This window comes from Dermochelys coriacea, chromosome 2 (genome assembly GCF_009764565.3).
Source record: "Dermochelys coriacea isolate rDerCor1 chromosome 2, rDerCor1.pri.v4, whole genome shotgun sequence".
Lineage (NCBI taxonomy): Eukaryota > Metazoa > Chordata > Testudines > Dermochelyidae > Dermochelys > Dermochelys coriacea.
In genome coordinates this window covers 237653805-237673865 of record NC_050069.1, presented here as the reverse complement: position 1 = coordinate 237673865, position 20061 = coordinate 237653805, and the positions used below count along the sequence as shown (strand labels likewise).

The 20061-nt window shown below is 42.4% G+C and overlaps 1 protein-coding gene across 1 annotated transcript in view; it reads right to left on the bottom strand.

Annotated features, from left to right (window-relative positions):
- Nucleotides 1-17818: 17818 nt before the first annotated feature.
- Nucleotides 17819-20061, bottom strand: part of LOC119850409 (amyloid beta precursor protein binding family B member 1 interacting protein) — a 111434-nt gene continuing 109191 nt past the window's right edge. The window contains exon 14 of the mRNA XM_038388324.2: nt 17819-20026. Within this exon, the coding sequence (XP_038244252.1) occupies nt 19484-20026 (543 nt within the window). The 3' untranslated portion in view covers nt 17819-19483. The remainder of the gene's footprint in view (nt 20027-20061) is intronic.

Below are 20061 nucleotides of genomic sequence, written 5' to 3'. Positions count from 1 at the left end.
ACAACTACCCTTCCTGCTTTTTTCAAGTCGGATTTCTTTTTCTTGTTTTTCTCACCACTTCTGAGCTCCAGACTTATGTTTGTACTCCATAATGACACTTTGCCAGACTACCAGTCACACCAGAATGCAGCAGCACTCTGGCAAACTATTACTGTCCAAATGGGCTATTTTTAACCAACAGTTCAGGAATTTTAGCAGTTGGGATGCAAATTGTGCTATCCTGAGATTGGGCTATATTGCTGACCCTCACTCCAAAATATATTATCTGCCTGAGATGTGTGCCACTTCTGCCTTTCACCCACCAGAGGTCGCTATGGCTTGGCACCAAATGCAACAGGGGGTGGTGTGTGTGGTGGATATGTGCACAGCAGAGGGTGGGTTGCTGGGGCAGGGAGCCACTACTGCTGCACATCATACAAGGAGGGCTGGAGCTGGGCCTCATGCTGGTGCTGGCTCGGCATGGCGTCGCCACATGGGCGCAGAGCTGGACCACATGCTGCAAGTGGTGCATGCACAAGCTGTGCCTGCGTGGATGCAATCCGCCTGACATTTGGGTGGTGCTGCACCTGCACTGACTGGTGCCCAGTGAGCTGCTGCTGGCTGCATGCTCTTCTGGCACAGCCAGGGCTTCCACATGCCTGCCCAGCTGCCTTCGCTGCCACCAGTACCACCCCATGCATGCCGAGGAGCCCTGCAGCCCTCCCAGGTGATATCTCCAGTATCCCCCGCCCCGCTGCCATCAGCAGGCCTGGCCAGAGTGTTACCAAGGGGCTTGTCTCTGACCCACAGAGGGCTCCCCAGAACAAGCTTGTCTTGCTAACCCTTGAAAGGACACGGATAGGGCCGGCTCTAGGCACCAGGAAAACAAGCAGGCGCTTGGGGTGGCACATTTCTAGGGGCAGCATGGCCGGTGCCGGAATGCTGCCCCTAGAAATGTCATAGATACTAAGGTCAGAAGGGACCACTCTGATCATCTAGTCCGACCTCCTGCACAGCGCAGGCCACAGAATGTCACACACCACTCCTATGAAAAACCTCACCCATGTCTGAGCTATTGAAGTCCTCAAATCATGGTTCAAAACTTCAAGGAGCAGAGAAGCCTCCCTCCAGTCAACCATGCCCCATGCTACAGAGGAAGGCAAAAAAAACCTCCAGGGCCTCTCCAATCTGCCCTGGAGGAAAATTCCTTCCCGACCCCAAACATGGCAAATCAGCCAAACCCTGAGCACATGGGCAAGATTCACCAGCCAGATACCCAGGAAAGAATTTTCTATAGTAACTCAGATCCCATCCATCTAATATCCCATCTCAGGGGATTTGGCCTATTTACCCTGAATATTTAAAGATCAATTACTTACCAAAATCCCATTATCCCATCATACCATCTCCTCCATAAACTTATCGAGTAGAATCTTAAAGCCAGATAGATCTTTTGCCCCCACTGCTTCCCTTGGAAGGCTATTCCAAAACTTCACTCCTCTGATGGTTAGAAACCTTCATCTGATTTCAAGTTTAAACTTCCTGGTGGCCAGTTTATACCCATTTGTTCTTGTGTCCACATTGGTGCTGAGCTGAAATAATTCCTCTCCCTCTCCTATATTTATCCCTCTGATATATTTGTAGAGAGCAATCATATCTCCCCTCAACCTTCTTTTAGTTAGGCTAAACAAACCAAGCTCCTTAAGTCTCCTTTCATAAGACAAGTTTTCCATTCCTCGGATCATCCTAGTAGCCCTTCTCTGTACCTGCTCCAGTTTGAATTCATCCTTTTTAAACATGGGAGACCAGAACTGCACACAGTATTCTAGGTGAGGTCTCACCAGTGCCTTGTATAACGGTACTAAAACCTCCTTATCCCTACTGGAAATGCCTCTCCTGATGCATCCCAAAACCGCATTAGCTTTTTTCACAGCCATATCACATTGGCAGCTCATAGTCATCCTATGATCAACCAATACTCCAAGGTCCTTCTCCTCTTCCGTTACTTCTAATTGATGCGTCCCCAACTTATAGCTAAAATTCTTGTTATTAATCCCTAAATGCATAACCTTACACTTCTCACTATTAAAGTTCATCCTATTACTATTACTCCAGTTTACAAGGTCATCCAGATCCTCCTGTATAATATCCCGATCCTTCTCCGAATTGGCAATACCTCCCAGCTTTGTATCATCTGCAAACTTTATTAGCACACTCCCACTTTTTGTGCCAAGGTCAGTAATAAAAAGATTAAATAAGATTGGTCCCAAAACCGATCCCTGAGGAACTCCACTGGTAACCTCCCTCCAACCTGACAGTTCGCCTTTCAGTAGGACCCCTTGCAGTCTCCCCTTTAACCAATTCCTTATCCACCTTCTGATGTTCCTATTGATCCCCATCTTCTCCAATTTAACTAATAATTCCCCATGTGGCACGGTATCAAATGCTTTACTGAAATCTAGGTAAATTAGATCCACTGCATTTCCTTTATCTAAAAAATCTGTTACCTTCTCAAAGAAGGAGATCAGGTTGGTTTGGCACGATCTACCTTTTGTAAAACCATGTTGTATTTTGTCCCATTTACCATTGACTTCAATGTCCTTAACTAATTTCTCCTTCAAAATTTTTTCCAGGACCTTGCATACTACAGATGTCAAACTAACTGGCCTGTAGTTACCTGGATCACTTTTTTTTCCTTTCTTAAAAATAGGAACTATATTAGCAATTCTCCAATCATTCGGTACTATTCCTGAGTTTACAGATTCATTAAAAATTCTTGCTAATGGGCTTGCAATTTCAGGTGCCAATTCCTTTAATATTCTTGGATGAAAATTATCTGGGCCCCCCGATTTAGTCCCATTAAGCTGTTTCAGTTTCGCTTCTACCTCTGATATGGTAATATCTACCTCTATATCCTCCTTCCCATTTGTCATGCTACCATTATCCCCAAGATCCTCTTTAGCCTTATTAAAGACTGAGGCAAAGTATTTGTTTAGATATTGGGCCATGCCTAGATTATCTTTAACCTCCGCTCCATCCTCAGTGTTAAGCGGCCCCACTTCTTCCTTCTTAGTTTTCTTCTTATTTACATGGCTATAGAACCTTTTACTATTGGTTTTAATTTCCTTTGCAAGGTCCAACTCTACTTGACTTTTAGCCTGTCTCACTTGATCCCTACATCTTCTGACCTCAATTAGGTAGCTTTCCTTGCTGATCCCTCCCATCTTCCACTCCCTGTATGCTTTCTGCTTCTTCATAATCACCTCTCTAAGATGCTTGCTCATCCAGCTTGGTCTACAACTCCTGCCTATGAATTTTTTCCCCTTTCTTGGGGTACAGGCTTCCGATAGCTTCTGCAGTTTTGATTTAAAGTAATCCCAGGCCTCAACTGCCTTTAGATCCATAAGTTCTTCAGTCCAATCCACTTCCCTAACTAATTGCCTTAATTTTTGAAAGTCAGCCCTTTTGAAATCAAAAACCCTAATTGCAGATTTATTTTTGTTAATCCTTCCATTTAGTTTGAACTGAATTAGCTCATGATCACTTGAGCCAAGATTGTCCCCTACAACCATTTCTTCTTTGAGGTCCTCGCTACTCACCAAAATTAAATCTAAAATGGCATCCCCTCTAGTCGGTTCAGCAACTACTTGATGAAGGAATCCATCAGCTATCGCATCTAGGAAAATCTGAGCCCTATTATTATTACTAGCACTGGTCCTCCAGTCTATATCTGGGAAGTTAAAGTCTCCCATGATCATGCAGTTTCCATTAGTATTTACTTTATTAAAGACATTAAAAAGGGCTCTATCCATAACCAAATTAGATCCCGGAGGTCTATAGCACACCCCAAGCATTATCGCAGGAGAGGCTTTACTAGTTTTCTTCCCCAATGTAATTTTTGCCCAGACAGACTGTCTTATCCATTGCATCGCTTCTTATTTCTTTACATTCTAACTCATCGTTGATATACAATGCTACTCCACCCCCTTTACCTTTGTTTCTGTCTTTCCTAAACAGCACATACCCTTCAAGACCTGTAGTCCAGCCATGACTACTATTCCACCATGTTTCTGTTATCCCTATAATATCTGGTTTCACTTCCTGCACCAGTAGCTCTAGTTCCTCCATTTTGTTACCTAGACTCCTCGCATTGGTGTATAAACATCTTAATTTTTGCTGTTTGGCCTCGCTCACATTTTGTACCCTATTAGGCACAGTCATTCTACAGCCAGTATAACCTATTAGACTAGTATCCACACCGCCCTCGCTCCTTATATACATTCTCCTACCCATGGCTGTATCCTTTCTTACTTCATCTTCTTCCCTCTCAATGCTAAAATCTGGCGTGGAGATTTTCTGGACATCTCCCATCCATCTCCCCCCAATTCCTAGTTTAAAGCTCTCTTTATCAGTTGTGCCAGCCTCCATCCTAGAAGTCTATTTCCTTCCCTACTGAGATGAAGTCCATCCCGAGAGAACTGACCTCTGTCCGTGAATGCCTCCCAGTGGCCATACATCCCAAAGCCCTCCTTATAGCACCACTGCCTAAGCCATCTGTTGACAGTCATAATCTTGTCACACCTTTGTTGCCCTTCTCTAGGAACAGGAAGGATCCCGCTAAAGATCACCTGAGCCTCAATTTCCTTAAGCGTCTTCCCCAGCCTAGCATAGTCTCCCTTGATACTTTCCAGCAAGAATCTGGCTGTATCATTTGTTCCCACATGAAGGATTATTAGGGGATTCTTTCCCGCTCCCTTGAGGATCCTTTTCAACCTCAGGTCTACATCCCGTATCTTAGCACCCGGAAGACAGCACACCCTTCTATTCTCAGGATCAGCTCTAGTTACAGGCCTGTCTATTCTTCTCAATAAAGAGTCCCCGATCACATAGACCTGCCTTTTCCTGGTGACAGTGCTATTCTCCAGTCTCTCCCCTGTTCCCTCTGGCTGCAAGTTCTTTCCATTCCTATTTTCCCTTACAATTCTCTTCAACCCATCCTGTATCCTCCTGGGGCTCATATTTGGTGTAGTCTCCCTTGACTCTTCCCCTTTTTCTATAGGGCTAGCCTCTCTTCTCTTCTTCCTTACCCTTCCACCTTCAGCGACTACCTGATGAGCCCCTTCTTCATTTTCCAACTCTGCAAACCTGTTCCTAAGCTCTATTTCTCCTTCACTAGCCCGTCTTTTTCTCTGCCTGGTTCTTTGAGTCACATGTTTCCACTGACCACTTTCCTCATCCAGTCTCTCCTCAAAATTCCCCAGCCCTGGTTCCATCTGTGAGTCTGAGCTTTTCCCTTCAGATACCTCATATCTTTGCTCCATCATCTGCTCAAACCCCTTCCTAAACTCAACCAGACTTTCCACCTGCATCTCCAAACCTCGGATCTTTTCCTCCATCAGCTCTATCAGACGGCATTTCATGCAGACAAAACTCTTACCGGTTCCCCCCTCCAGGATCATGTACATACTACAGCTTCCACATCCAGTCATCCTCAATGTGTCTTTCACTGCAGGAGTCACTCCCACAGCTGCCTCTGTATCTGTCATCTCCTTCCCACCTAAATCCTGTTAATCTGGGAAACACAAGCCACACCAAAAAGACCACCCCCCCAGCAAAAGCAAACCCCAAACAAGCACCACAATACCAACTCCCCTTGCAAACTCCCCTGTTTAGAGCTCTGTTTGCTAGCTCCTGTGCCACTGCCTGACTGGCTGGCTACCTTTATAGGGCCCCTAGTCAGAAGCCCCACCCCCTAGGCAGGGCTCAGCTGCTCTCTCAGCACAAAGCCCCACCCCCTAATCAGGCTCAGCTGCTCTCCCAGCACAAAACCCCTACACACACACACACAAATACTAAAAATACAAAACCAAGTACAACTACCTTCTCCTCCAACAGAACTCCCACTCAAACTCCCCTGTTTAGAGCTCTGTTTGCTAGCTCCTGTGCTGCTGCAGCTGTCCGATGTCCCCCTGCCACCCCAGCTTGCCTCCGCTCCACCTCTGCCTGCTCCCCTGAACACGGTGCTGCCACTCCGCTTCTCCCCCCTCCCTTCGTGCATGGCAAGCCTGGGAGGGAGGGAGAAGCTGAGCGGCGATGTGCTAGGGGGAGGCAGTGATGGAGCAGAGGTGAGCTGGGGTGGGGAACGGTTCCTCTACCCCCCCCGTTACTTCCTGCGCTGCCCCTCCCCGCTCAGCCTGCTCCCCTGAACGCACTGCCTTTCCCTCGCCTGAGGGAGGGGGGAGAAGCAGAGCAGGTGGCGTTGTGTTCAGGGGAGCAGACAGAGCAGAGGTGAGCTAGGGTGGGGAGGGGAGCTGCAGGAAGCAATGGGTGGGTGGAGAAAATGTGGCATGCCCAGGGTTAGGAAAGGGTGGGGGGGCACAAAAAAAAAAAAAAAAAAAAAAACACACGGGTGGCCAAAAATTTTTTTGCTTGGGGCGGCAAAAATCCTAGAGTGGGCCCTGGACACAGATACAGCCTTTGCTCAAGAACAAACACACAAGCAGTTCTTCAAAAACAAAAGTATTATCTATTTAAAGAAATAAGTGGTTACAGTGTATTTTAGAAAATCAAGAAAGAATATATAGAACAGAGCAAAATGCAATAGATCTACAGTTAGAATTAAAGCAGTGCAGCAACTAAAAGATATAATGTAATTGTTCACTTAACACTAGCAATTAACTTCTAACGTTTAACATCCAATAAGCACTGGCCAGGCGACTCCTGGATGGATAGGAGAAGATCTCACTCAGACCACAGGCATCTGGCTTTGTTTACAAGCCAAACCCATTTATTCCTTGATAGTGAACAGAAAACTACACTTACTTCTACTATTCTTAGATCCCTCTGAGTCATCAATAGGGTCCTTCTGATCCGTCAAAAGGGAAACACTGTCTGCTGATGTTTGACATTGTCTGCTGCCAATGGAAAGCAATTGCTGCTGCTGCGGTGAAGGCTGTTGCCTTCTTCGTTGGCTGGGGTTACAGGCAACCTCAAGGTTCTATTCCTACTGCTGCTTCTCCTTAAGTAGATAACTTCTTTTCTTTGCAGGTAACTTACAGCTTCTGTTCTCTATCAAACCCCAAACCTACTACAAGTTCAGGTTGCTGCTGTTGGCCTTATATACTGGTTGCCCTCTGAGGCTCAGCCAATCAGCTTCCAGCTTTTTAGCTCCTCCCCTATGATGTCACATCATCAGGTGCCTGGTCACACGTACCTACATGTGACTTCTTGTCTAGCTCCGCCCCCTTATGATGCCATCTTGGATGTTAGAAGGTTCTAGAAGATTCTGCTGAGTCATTCCCTATCAGTTTCTGGAATTTTCCACTATGACACTCAGTATCTTTCAGAGATGGAATCTTCCATTACATCATCCATATATCCGCCATTTTGGTCAGTCATGTTGGATTTTCTAAATTTAAACTACCATTAATTTCTGCTTATTTAAAGCCTTAATCTTACAACTCTGTCTCAGTCTCTGGCCTTCTCTAATTGGTTGCTTTTTCAACTTCAGAAATTAGCATAGATACTCCCTGCCTAATGAGATCATCTCAGCCAATCAGCTTCATCTGTCACTGAAACTAACTGAGCCTCCTTCTAGCTATTAGTATAAATCCTCCTAGCTCCACCCTTCAGGTATTTTGGAGAGTGAGTTGAGTCATACCTGCTGAACTTTACTTCACCCTTATCTCTTATCTGCTATTGGTCAATTCAGTGTGTGTCCTTCATTTTGATGCTTTCTAATAGAGAATCATTGCAGCTCCTATTTTTTATTTTTAGTTCTAAACTATCATTAATCACTAGTTATCTAAAGCCTTAATCCTAAAACTACTGTTTTATGCAAGCTAAAGCATTATACTACCACCATCATTGTTATGCTAATTTGGAGAGGCGATTTTTTACAACGTTTTAAACCCCTTTCTAGCTATATTTCTGCACATCTCTGTCCTGAGTTCTGCAGGCTTTTATACAGGATCAGAACAGCTAAAAGCAAAACCTCTTGTATCAACTGTTTATCACCTTTTCCAGATCATTTATGAATATGTTGGACAGCACAGATCCCAGTACAGATTCTTGGGGGACACTGGTATTTACCTCTCTCCATTTTGAAAATTGATCATTTGTTTCCCATCTTTTAACCAGTTACTGATCCATGAGACGACTTTCCCTCTTATCCCATAACTGCTTACATTGCTGAAGAGCCTTTGGTGTAGGACCTTTTTTTCTGAAACTCCAAGTACAGTATATCAACCAGATCGCTCTTGTCCATATGTTTCTTGACACCCTCAAAGAATTGTAATAGATTGGTGAAGAATGGTTTCCCTTTACAAAAGCCAAATTGATTCTTTCCCAAAATATCATGTTCATTGATGTGTCTGATAATTCTTTTCTTTACTGTAGTTTCAGCCAATTTGCTTGGTACTTACATTAGGCTTACTGGCCTGTAATTGCCAGGATCACTTCTGGAGCCTTTTTTAAAAGTCAGTGTTACTTTAGTTTTCCTTCAGTCATCTGGTACTGAGGCTGATTTAAGCAATAGATTGCATACCACAGTTAGTAGTTCTGCAATTTCATATTTGAGTTCCTTCAGAACCTTTGGGTGAATACCATCTGGTCCTGGTGACTTATTATTATTTAATTTATCAATTTGTTCCAAAACCTCCTCTACTGACACCTCAATCCGTGACAGTTCCTCAGATTTGTCACCTAAAAAGAATGGGTCATGTGTGGGAATTGCCCTCACATCCTCTGTAGTGAGGACTGATGCAAAGAATTTATTTTCTCTGAAACAGCCTTCTTTTCCTTGAGTGCTCCTTTAGTATCTTGATCGTCTAGTGGCCCTACTGATTTTTTCACAGGCTTCCTGCTCCTGCTGTACTTAAAAAGTTTTTTGCTATTAGTTTTTGTGTCTTTTGCTAATTGCTCTTCAAAATCTTTTCTGGCCTGCCTCATTATGCTTTTATGCTTCACTTGCCAGAGTTTATACTCCTTTCTATTTTCCTTGTTAGGATTTCACTTTTGATTTTTAAAGGATGCTTTTTTGCCTCTAACTGCCTATTTTACTCTGTTGTTTAGCCATGACAGCATTTTTTAACTCTGCTTACTGTTTTTTATTTGGAGTATACATCTAATTTTAGTCTCTATTATGGTGTTTTTAAATAATTTCCATGCAACTTGCAGGTATTTCACTCTTGTCATTGTTCCTTTTAATTTCCATTTAACTAGCTTCCTCATTTTTGTGGAGTTCCCCTTTTTAAAGTTCATTGCTGCTGTGGTGGGTTTCTTTGGTATTTCCCTCCCTACATGGATATTAAATGTAATTATATTATGGTCACTATTATTGAGTGGTTCAGCTATATTCTCTTAAAGTCCTTTAAGTCTTAGGTGTGATCTGAGCATTTGCAAACAGTATCTATAATATTTCTGTTTATTTGCATACAAGAAAAAGAACATCAGCAAGAGCACATGGAATAGAAAGCGAGATCTCTGGTGACCCAGAAAGTTGCCAACAGTGTTCTAAGTACTGTACAAAACACCAAAATGAAGACAGTTCCTTCTTTAATGAGCTTAGTCTAAAATAGAAACATGCAGAAGAGAGGACTCATTGCAAAATCCAGAAATCTAGGTAGTATTAATTTTCTTTTCTTTAATAGTAGTATGAACTGATTTGTGTGCATCAAGGAAGTAATTTTTAGGGGGGATTTGAATGACAGGAGATTGGTGGCTTTGGAAACTAGGGTGGGAAGATCATTTTACTCAAAGGTTGATACGGAAAAAGGCAGAAAATGTAGGTTGGGGGCAGGTGGAATGAAACTCACAGGCATCAAGGCTGACAAAAGTAGCACCCTGAAAGAATTAATGAGAATTTTGTTGGCATCTCTGACTGATGGAGTGCTGCTGCCATTTGCGATGTGGATTTCCATCTGTAAGTCTTATGCCAGTGTGCTGCTGGAGGTACAGAAATGGTTGTCTATAAGAGCCCTTTTTTCCATATGTTTTGTAAGACTAATGTGTATGTTTTGGATACAAATCTTGCTACAATTATTCACACATTAGTCACTACATTCTGTAATGTACTCTGCATGGTATGACACCTGAGCTCCATTCAGAAGCAGCAGCTAGCACAGAACGTGACAAATTGCTCACTAATGGGAGCTTCATTTCAAGTGAGTATAAAGTTGCTTAGATATATTTATAATTGCATTATTGCACTGTTGGGATTAGTAGAGGTGTTCAAGCTGGAGCTCCTTCAATATAAATGGGAGGAGGCTACCCTATAAAGGTAGCCAGCCAGTCAGGCAGCGGCACAGACAGCTGCAGCGGCACACGAGCTAGCAAACAGAACTGTAAACGGGAGTTTGAGTGGGTGTTCTGTTGGAGGAGAAGGCTATGACAGATACGGAGGCAGCAGTGGGAGTGACTCATGTAGTGGAAGACACAATGAGGATGACTGGATGTGGAAGCTGTGGTATGTACATGATCCTGGAGGGGGGACCTGGTAAGAGTTTTTTCTTCATGAAATGCCGTCTGATAGAGCTGATGGAGGAAAAGATCCGAGGTTTGGAGATGCAGGTGGAAAGTCTGGTTGAGTTTAGGAAGGAGTTTGAGCAGATGATGGAGCAAAGACATGAGGTATCTGAAGGGAAAAGCTCAGACTTACAGATGGAAGCAGGGCCGGGGAATTTTGAGGGGAGACTGGGTGAGGAAAGTGGTCAGTGGAAGCATGTGACTAAAAGAACCAGGCAGAGGAAACGACAGACTAGTGAAGGAGAAATAGAGCTTAGGAACAGGTTTGCAGAGTTGGAAAATGAAGAAGGGGCTCAGTAGGTAGTCGCTGAAGGTGGAAGGGCAAGGAAGAAGAGAAGAGAGGCTAGTCCTATAGGAAAAGGGGAAGAGTCAAGGGAGACTACACCAAATGTGAGCCCCAGAAGGATACAGGATGGGTTGAAGAGGATTATAAGGGAAAATAGGAATGGAAAGAACTTGCAGCCAGAGGGAACGGGAGAGACTGGAGAATAACACCGTCACCAGGAAAAGGCAGGTCTATGTGATCGGGGACTCTTTATTGAGAAGAATAGACAGGCCTGTAACTAGAGCTGATCCAGAGAATAGAAGGGTGTGCTGTCTACCAGGTGCTAAGATACGGGATGTAGACCAGAGATTGAAAAGGATCCTAAAGGGAGCGGGAAAGAAACCCCTAATTATCCTTCATGTGGAAACAAATGATACGGCTAGATTCTCACTGGAAAGTATTAAGGGAGACAATGCTAGGCTGGGGAAGACGCTTAAGGAAATCGAGGCTCAGGTGATCTTTAGTGGGATTCTGCCTGTTCCTAGAGAAGGGCAACAAAGGTGTGACAAGATTATGACTGTCAACAGATGGCTTAGGCAGTGGTGCTATAAGGAGGGCTTTGGGATATATGGCCACTGGGAGGCATTCATGGACAGAGGACAGTTCTCTCGGGATGGACTTCATCTGAGTAGGGAAGGAAATAGACTTCTAGGATGGAGGCTGGCACAACTGATAAAGAGAGCTTTAAACTAGGAATTTGGGGGAGATGGTTGGGAGATGTCCAGGTAATCTCCACACCAGATTTTAGCATTGAGGGGGAAGAAGACGAAGTAAGAAAGGATACAGCCGTGGGTAGGAGAATGTATATAAGGAGCAAGGGAGTATGGATACCAGTCTAATAGGTTATACTGGCTGTAGAATGACTGTGCCTAATAGGCTACAAAATGTGAGCAAGGCCAAACAGCAAAAATTAAGATGTTTGTACACCAATGTGAGAAGCCTAGGTAACAAAGTGGAGGAACTAGAGCTACTGGTGCAGGAAGTGAAACCAGATATTATAGGGATAACAGAAACATGGTGGAATAGTTGTCATGGCTGGACTACAGGTATTGAAGGGTATGTGCTGTTTAGGAAAGACAGAAATAAAGGTAAAGGTGGTGGAGTAGCATTGTATATCAATGATGAGGTAGAAAGTAAAGAAATAAGAAGTGATGGAATGGATAAGACAGAGTCCATCTGGGCAAAAATTACATTGGGTAAGAAAACTATTAGAGCCTCCCCTGGCATAGTGCTTGGGGTGTGCTATAGACTGCCAGGATCTAATTTGGCTATGGATAGAGCCCTCTAATGTTTTTAATGAGGTAAATACTAATGGAAACTGCGTGATCATGGGAGACTTTAACTTCCCAGATATAGACTGGAGGACCAGTGCTAGTAATAATAATAGGGCTCAGATTTTCCTAGATGCGATAGCTGATGGATTCCTTCATCAAATAGTTGCTGAACCGACTAGAGAGGATGCCATTTTAGATTTGGTTTTGGTGAGTAGTGAGGACCTCATAGAAGAAATGGTTGTAGGGGATAATCTAGGTTTAAGTGATCATGAGCTAATTCAGTTCAAACTGAACGAAAGGATTAACAAAAATAAATCTGCAACTAGGGTTTTTGATTTCTAAAGGGCTGACTTTCAAAAATTAAGGAAATTAGTTAGGGAAGTGGATTGGACTGAAGAACTTATGGATCTAAAGGTAGAGGAGGCCTGGGATTACTTTAAATCAAAGCTGCAGAAGCTATCAGAAGCCTGTATCCCAAGAAAGGGGAAAAAATTCATAGGCAGGAGTTGTAGACCAAGCTGGATGAGCAAGCATCTTAGAGAGGTGATTAAGAAGAAACAGAAAGCATACAGGGAGTGGAAGATGGGAGGGATCAGCAAGGAAAGCTACCTTATTGAGGTCAGAACATGTAGGGATAAAGTGAGACAGGTTAAAAGTCAAATAGAGTTGGAGCTTGCAAAGGGAATTAAAACCAATAGTAAAAGGTTCTATAGCCATATAAATAAGAAGAAAACTAAGAAAGAAGAAGTGGGGCCACTAAACACTGAGGATGGAGTGGAGATTAAAGATAATCTAGGCATGGCCCAATATCTAAACAAATTCTTTGCCTCAGTCTTTAATAAGGCTAAAGAGGATCTTAGGGATAATGGTAGCATGACAAATGGGAATGAGGATATGGAGGTAGATATTACCATATTTGAGGCAGAAGCGAAACTCAGACAGCTTAATGGGACTAAATTGGGGGGCCCAGATAATCTTCATCCAAAAATATTAAAGGAATTGGCACCTGAAATTGCAAGCCCATTAGCAAGAATTTTTAATGAATCTGTAAACTCAGGAGTTGTACCGAATGATTGGAGAATTGCTAATATAGTTCCTATTTTTAAGAAAGGAAAAAAAAAAAGTGATCCGGGTAACTACAGGCCAGTTAGTTTGACATCTGTAGTATGAAGGTCCTGGAAAAAATTTTGAAGGAGAAATTGGTTAAGGACATTGAGGTCAATGGTAAACGGGACAAAATACAACATGGTTTTACAAAAGGTAGATCGTGCCAAACCAACCCGATCTCCTTCTTTGAGAAAGTAACAGATTTTTTAGACAAAGGAAACACAGTGGACCTAATTTACCTAGATTTCAGTAAGGCGTCTGATACCGTACCACATGGGGAATTATTAGTTAAATTGGAGAAGATGGGGATCATTATGAACATCAAAAGGTGGATAAGGAATTGGTTAAAGGGGAGACTACAACGGGTCCTACTGAAAGGCGAACTGTCAGGCTGGAGGGAGTTACCAGTGGAGTTCCTCAGGGATTAGTTTTGGGACCAATCTTATTTAATCTTTTTATTACTGACCTCGGCACAAAAAGTGGGAGTGTGCTAATAAAGTTTGCCGATGATACAAAGCTGGGAGATATTACCAATTTAGAGAAGGACTGGGATATTATACAGGAGGATCTGGATGACCTTTTAAACTGGATTCAGAGTAGCAGCCGTGTTAGTCTGTATTCGCAAAAAGAAAAGGAGTACTTGTGGCACCTTAGAGACTAACAAATTTATTAGAGCATAAGCTTTCGTGAGCTATGAGCTGTAGCTCACGAAAGCTTATGCTCTAATAAATTTGTTAATCTCTAAGGTGCCACAAGTACTCCTTTTCTTTTTAAACTGGAGTAATAGTAATAGGATGAAATTTAATAGTGAGAAGTGTAAGGTTATGCATTTAGGGATTAATAACAAGAATTTTAGTTATAAGCTGGGGATGCATCAATTAGAAGTAACGGAAGAGGAGAAGGACCTTGGAGTATTGGTTGATCATCGGATGACTATGAGCTGCCAATGTGATATGGCTGTGAAAAAAGCTAATGCAGTTTTGGGATGCATCAGGAGAGGTATTTCCAGTAGGGATAAGGAGGTTTTAGTACCGTTATACAAGGCACTGGTGAGACCTCACCTGGAATACTGTGTGCAGTTCTGGTCTCCCATGTTTAAAAAGGATGAATTCAAACTGGAGCAGGTACAGAGAGGGGCTGCTAAGATGATCCGAGGAATGGAAAACTTGTCTTATGAAAGGATACTTAAGGAGCTTGGCTTGTTTAGCCTAACTAAAAGAAGGTTGAGAGGAGATATGATTGCTCTCTATAAATATATCAGAGGGATAAATACAGGAGAGGGAGAGGAATTATTTAAGCTCAGCACCAATGTGGACACAAAAATAAATGGGTATAAACTGGCCACCAGGAAGTTTAGACTTGAAATTAGATGAAGGTTTCTAACTATCAGAGGAGTGAAGTTTTGGAATAGCCTTCCAAGGGAAGCAGTGGGAGAAAAAAATCTATCTGGCTTTAAGATTCTACTCGATAAGTTTATGGAGGAGATGGTATGATGGGATAATGGGATTTTGGTAAGTAATTGATCTTTAAATATTCAGGGTAAATAGGCCTAATCCCCTGAGATGGGATATTAGGTGGATGGGATCTGAGTTACGCAGGAAAGAATTTTCTGTAGTATGTGGCTGGTGAATCTTGCCCATATGCTCAGGGTTTAGCTGATCACCATATTTGGGGTCGGGAAGGAATTTTTCTCCAGGGCAGATTGGAAGAGGGCCTGGAGGTTTTTCGCCTTCCTCTGTAGCATGGGGCACGGGTCACTTGAGGGAGAATTCTCTGCTCCTTGAAGTCTTTAAACCACAATTTGAGGACTTCAATAGCTCAGACATAGGTGAGGTTTTTCATAGGAGTGGGTGGGTGAGATTCTGTGGCCTGCGTTGTGCAGGTCGGACTAGATGATCAGAATGGTCCCTTCTGACCTTAGTATCTACGAATCTACTGAGTGTGTTCTCTTTGAGGACCCTTTAGCAGTGGGTCCTCAAAGGGAACCTTCTCTTGTTGAATCATTGACAAGGACATATGCTCCAAATAATTACGGCAACAAAAGCCATAGTGCAGTGGGATTTGAAAAACCCGGTTCTGCCAGCCCAACCAGAATGGTTAAGGATAAACTTTTTTGTGTCGAAGATAAATAGGACAACTATGTAACTTTGGGCCTTGCTCTTTGAATTAGTTGAAAGGGAAAATTCTGGTTTGGTTTGAGCCAAAATATCTAATCACTGTCTCTTATGTGTAGGGCAGACAATTCTGTCCTCAAAACATCTCTACCGCATGGTATTATAGTAAACATACAATGCACTGCTTTCATCTTCAAAGCACTGTACAAACTTTAACTCTTGTTAGTAAGAGCAAAGATGAATTCTACATTGTACATGGTTTATGGTTAAAGGAAAAATCTCATGTAATACCTAAGGAATTGTCTCCCTATGGGCCTGATCCAAAACCCATTGATGTCAGGTCCTATGCATAACTACACAGGAGTGATCACCAAACATGATGTATGTCATAAATATATCTTTTGGTAATACTCATACATGGACTGTCCACCTTCACAGTTTGATGGTGAAAGCATGAGCAAAATAATCAGTTTTTCCATCAAGATGGTGGCCAGTTGCTCCAACATACCCTGACTTTCACTGATAAAACAACAGTTGATCCTGACAGAAGCCAAGCATCTATTCTAATACTTACATGTAGTATCAGTTTTTGATCGTTAATCCTGAGGTGCCGCTGGCCCATCTTGCAGGAATGAACAGAACCCTCAAAGCTGGCTTCACTTATTCTTCTTGGATCAATCCCAGCGGTGTCATGGGCAGCTACGTCTCTTCCCTAGGAGTTTACCCATTGGTTCCAGCAGACCCAACCTTATCACCTCTTTCATTCCACATATACTCACTCCAGACTGGCAATCTTAGATACAACTTTGTGATAGCTGTTGGCAAACGTTGACTTTTTAACGACAATCACTTTACATTAGAGCACTCAGCGAGATTGTGAGAAGCTATGAGTTGCAATGCCTTCCTTCTGTTGGGGATACTGCACTTTTTATCTCTCACCAAATACAGACACTGCTGTTTTCAAACTGTCCCAGTGTTTGAGAGAAACTGGAATCTGCATGAACTGTTCCTGGCTGAAGCTCAACCCTAGTAAGGCAGAGGTCATGCTGGTAGGAAGAGGAAGCATTTTGAGGTATTGGCAAGAGTTACAATCTCATTCTATAGACTCCCTTTTGTTAAGCTGTTGCACTGTCTTCAGGCCCTGTTACTCTCTTTGCTTCTTATGAATACCCACATAGCAGCAGTGATCAAAAATACTTTCTTCAATTTTTACCTAGCTATGACAAGATATGAGGCTGTTCGTGATGACTAATACATTAATTTCTGGGTTATATCTCTGCCACATGAGTTGTATATCTTGCATCACTGGAGCATTGGAGTGCCTGAAAGCCATATGGAATCTACAAGTGTCTTGACGCTCCACATCAGGGGTGCTTTGTAGGTAAGGTATACCAAGGAGAGAGCATTACACAGTGCTCTACACCCTGAGCTCCCTATCTGATTCCAGATGTGTTTCATGGCCATAAATTATTGCAGTTTAAGCACCAACATTGTGCAACGTGCTGTACTCTTTAAAGCTCTTAGCTTGGCCTCTGCCATTTCAGAAGTTCTCTCTTCCTCCACTTTCCATCATAGATGTGATTTAAGGGTGAGTGGGGAGGTAGAAATACTGTGATTGATAGTTGTCAGGGTGACATGGAGGCTCAAGTTGGATGTTTTTAACGGGAGACCCTAAGGTGTGGAATTCTCCCTTATCCCTTTCTGCTTCTAAGGCCCAATGGAAGATTAATTTTTCGAAGCAGGCTTTCTTTCACTGATGGAGTAGCAAAACATCCCAGCAACATTACTCTTGGAAGACTACGGCCAAGACCTGATACCATTTGAGTTAGTGGATTATAATGGGGAGGAATGTTAATTTTCTTTTCAGACCAAAATATCCTTAGTATTGTATATGGCACCTAGATAAAATGGTGACAGGTGTATTAGAAATGCAGATTAGTTATATAAGGAAGGATTAGGAATTTTAAAAAAAACTTTTAAAAATGTTTTTATTTACAAAATTCTGATTTCTAATGCTTATTCTTGGAAGATCAGATGCTTTCATTCTTACTTTACATCATCAATTTGGTACCTCATTAGTACATCATTAAAACAGCAACTCTGATCATGAAATAGAGATTTTGAAACAGTTAAAGTTCTTAAATTCATTAAAGATATAAACATATAGTAAAAAAATGGCTAAACGCCCAAGGCATTATAACTAATCCCTGGAGTTTTCTTTTAAGTTTGCCTTTGTATTTTGAAGAAAATTCACCTTTCACTTTTAGAACATAAGTTGTTGAATGTTTGCAATCACAATTACAAATGTAAAGTGTGTTGCATATAAAAATTCCTTGTGCTATAATACATTGAGTGAGGAGTTGAGGAAATGGGGCAATAGTCTGAGCATTGCTCTGAGAACAGTGGACACCAGAAAAGCTGTGTAATAGTCTGTCATCCTCATGTGTTCAGAGAAGCACCAACTTGCTGTGAAATATTAACAACTTCAGTGATACGCTGTATTATGCTTTATTTTGATAACAGTTGAATAGTTTTTAAAAGAATAAAAACCATTTGATATAAAAATCAGATCTCAGAAAGGCATGGTGTGTTTTGAGAGGGGTTTTTATGCCAAAAGAGTGCACACAGCTAATTCTCCATCCCTCCCTAATTACTCTCCATAAAATGACACTCTACTGTCAGGTACTTCAGAGGCAGACACAGGCTGGGGAATCCCACTTCAGAAGGCATTTCTGCTGTAAAGTTAATAAAGCAGAATATCCTGCAGACTCCTTGTGGGGTTGGTGGACTTCTCCTTGGCCAATCACCCAAGCACGAAACCTGGAGAGTACTCCGTGTGATCGCAGGGAGTCTGGCACAGTGAGGTGGAGGTAGCCAAATACCCCTTCCTATATGGGCAAGAGGAGATCAGTTGTTATATATTGATGTCCTTGTAGCCCTCATTAGTTCAGTTCTTTGATGCACTGAACCCTTTCCTAGTGTAATTCCAGTTATTGATTCTATACTAAGAATGAATTGACTCCAATTTATTTTCCTGTTTTTCAAATACTGAAAATGCAAAAGCATATTAATGACAGAGTCTTTCATAAGAGGAGGAAGAAGAAAACAGGAAGAGCCCACGAGATACCAAAGATGATGTCTTAAAATATTTTAAATTGAATGAGATACCAGATGCCAGTAAAGATCCATGTTCATTAACTTTGACACTGTTTGTGCAGACATAAAATAAAAGAGATTTTTATTTGGGGATTAATAATGAATGCACCTTAAGTGACCAAGAGAGAATTACGAGAAGCACAAATGAGGACACGTGTGTAGAAGGAGACAGAATCATATATAAGTACAAGATAATTTGAATGTCTTTATGAGAGGAATATTTTTAGATATAGTTTAAGACAAAAATTGTTAACCAAATGAAAAAATGACAAATAGTTACCTTAAAAGGATTTAGTCTAAAAATTAAACAGATAAATGAAGTTTATAAACAACAGCTGTCATAGCTGACCAAAGTAATTTTAGTTTTATATGGGGACATTCGAATTTAAACCATTTCAGTAAATGTCAAAGTGGCAGACTGTTGATGGCAAGGCATGAGTGTGCAAGGGTGCGAATAAGGGGCTGCCAAAAGCCTTATCCATACTGTATCCTAGACAGAGCTAGTTGAAAATTTTTAATTAAAAAAACTTTTGTCCAAATTATAAAATTGAAAAATGTTTTTGACCAAACTGAAAACCTTAGGTGAAAAAAATTATTTTGTGGAAATTTTCCATATTTTTGATTAAAACCCAGAAATTGAAAACAAAAAATGGTCAATATAGAAAAAAAATGAAAAAAATTTCCCATGAAAAATTGGCCCTTTTCAACCAGCTCTAATCCCAGCACAGAGGCAGTACCTTCACTCACCAAGTGAAGGCACTAATCTAGGCTAGTACTGCTGCCACCAACCCTAGCCATCCATAGTGGAGTGAGGGACAAGGGTTTGGGCCCAACCTCTCAACTCAGCTAGGGGTGCGGGCTCAGTGAAGAGGGAGTGCCCAGTACCCCATCTCAAGTTGTGGTAGAGCTATCCCCACCGGCATGCACTTCCTGTTCCAGCACAATCCTTCCAGGACATCCCCACAATGAGAGCTGTGGTTTAAAGTCAGTCTGTCCCATAGATTTCAAGATGTGTTGCCCCTTTTCTTCTGTAGGGCTTTCATCAGATCAGACATGAGATCTGGCTGTCCACTTCCACCTCCAGCTGGAGGCAGCCCCGTTGACTTTGGTTCTTCTGTCTGCTCAGTGTTCGCTTGTCTTTTTGGAGGAAGTGGCACAGCTTTCTTTGTCACAGGTAGTGGCTTATTGGAGACAGAGGCCTGAGGAGGTGGAGGTGGAGGGGGTGGTAGCAGGTCTTCACTGCTGCTGCTACAGGTGGGTGGTGGAGGGGGCACAAAATCTGGAGGATCTTCACAGAATTCAGGTGGCGGTGGTGGCAAATCCTCTGTCATTTCAGGTGGTGGTGGTGCTGGAAAAGTGAGTGGATCTGATGTGAAAACTCCACTTCCGCGTTTGGGTTGGACAGGTAGAAGAGGTGTAGAGCTCACAGCTGAAGATCGCCTCTGAGGCGGTGGTGGCTTTATTGTGGCCCGTTTATTCTGGTATGTCTGCGGCTGGCTGGTTGGCTGCACTGAACAGCAGCCATTAACATCTTTGGGTTTCTTATCCTTTAATAAATAAAACAACAGAGTTTTGGTGATTG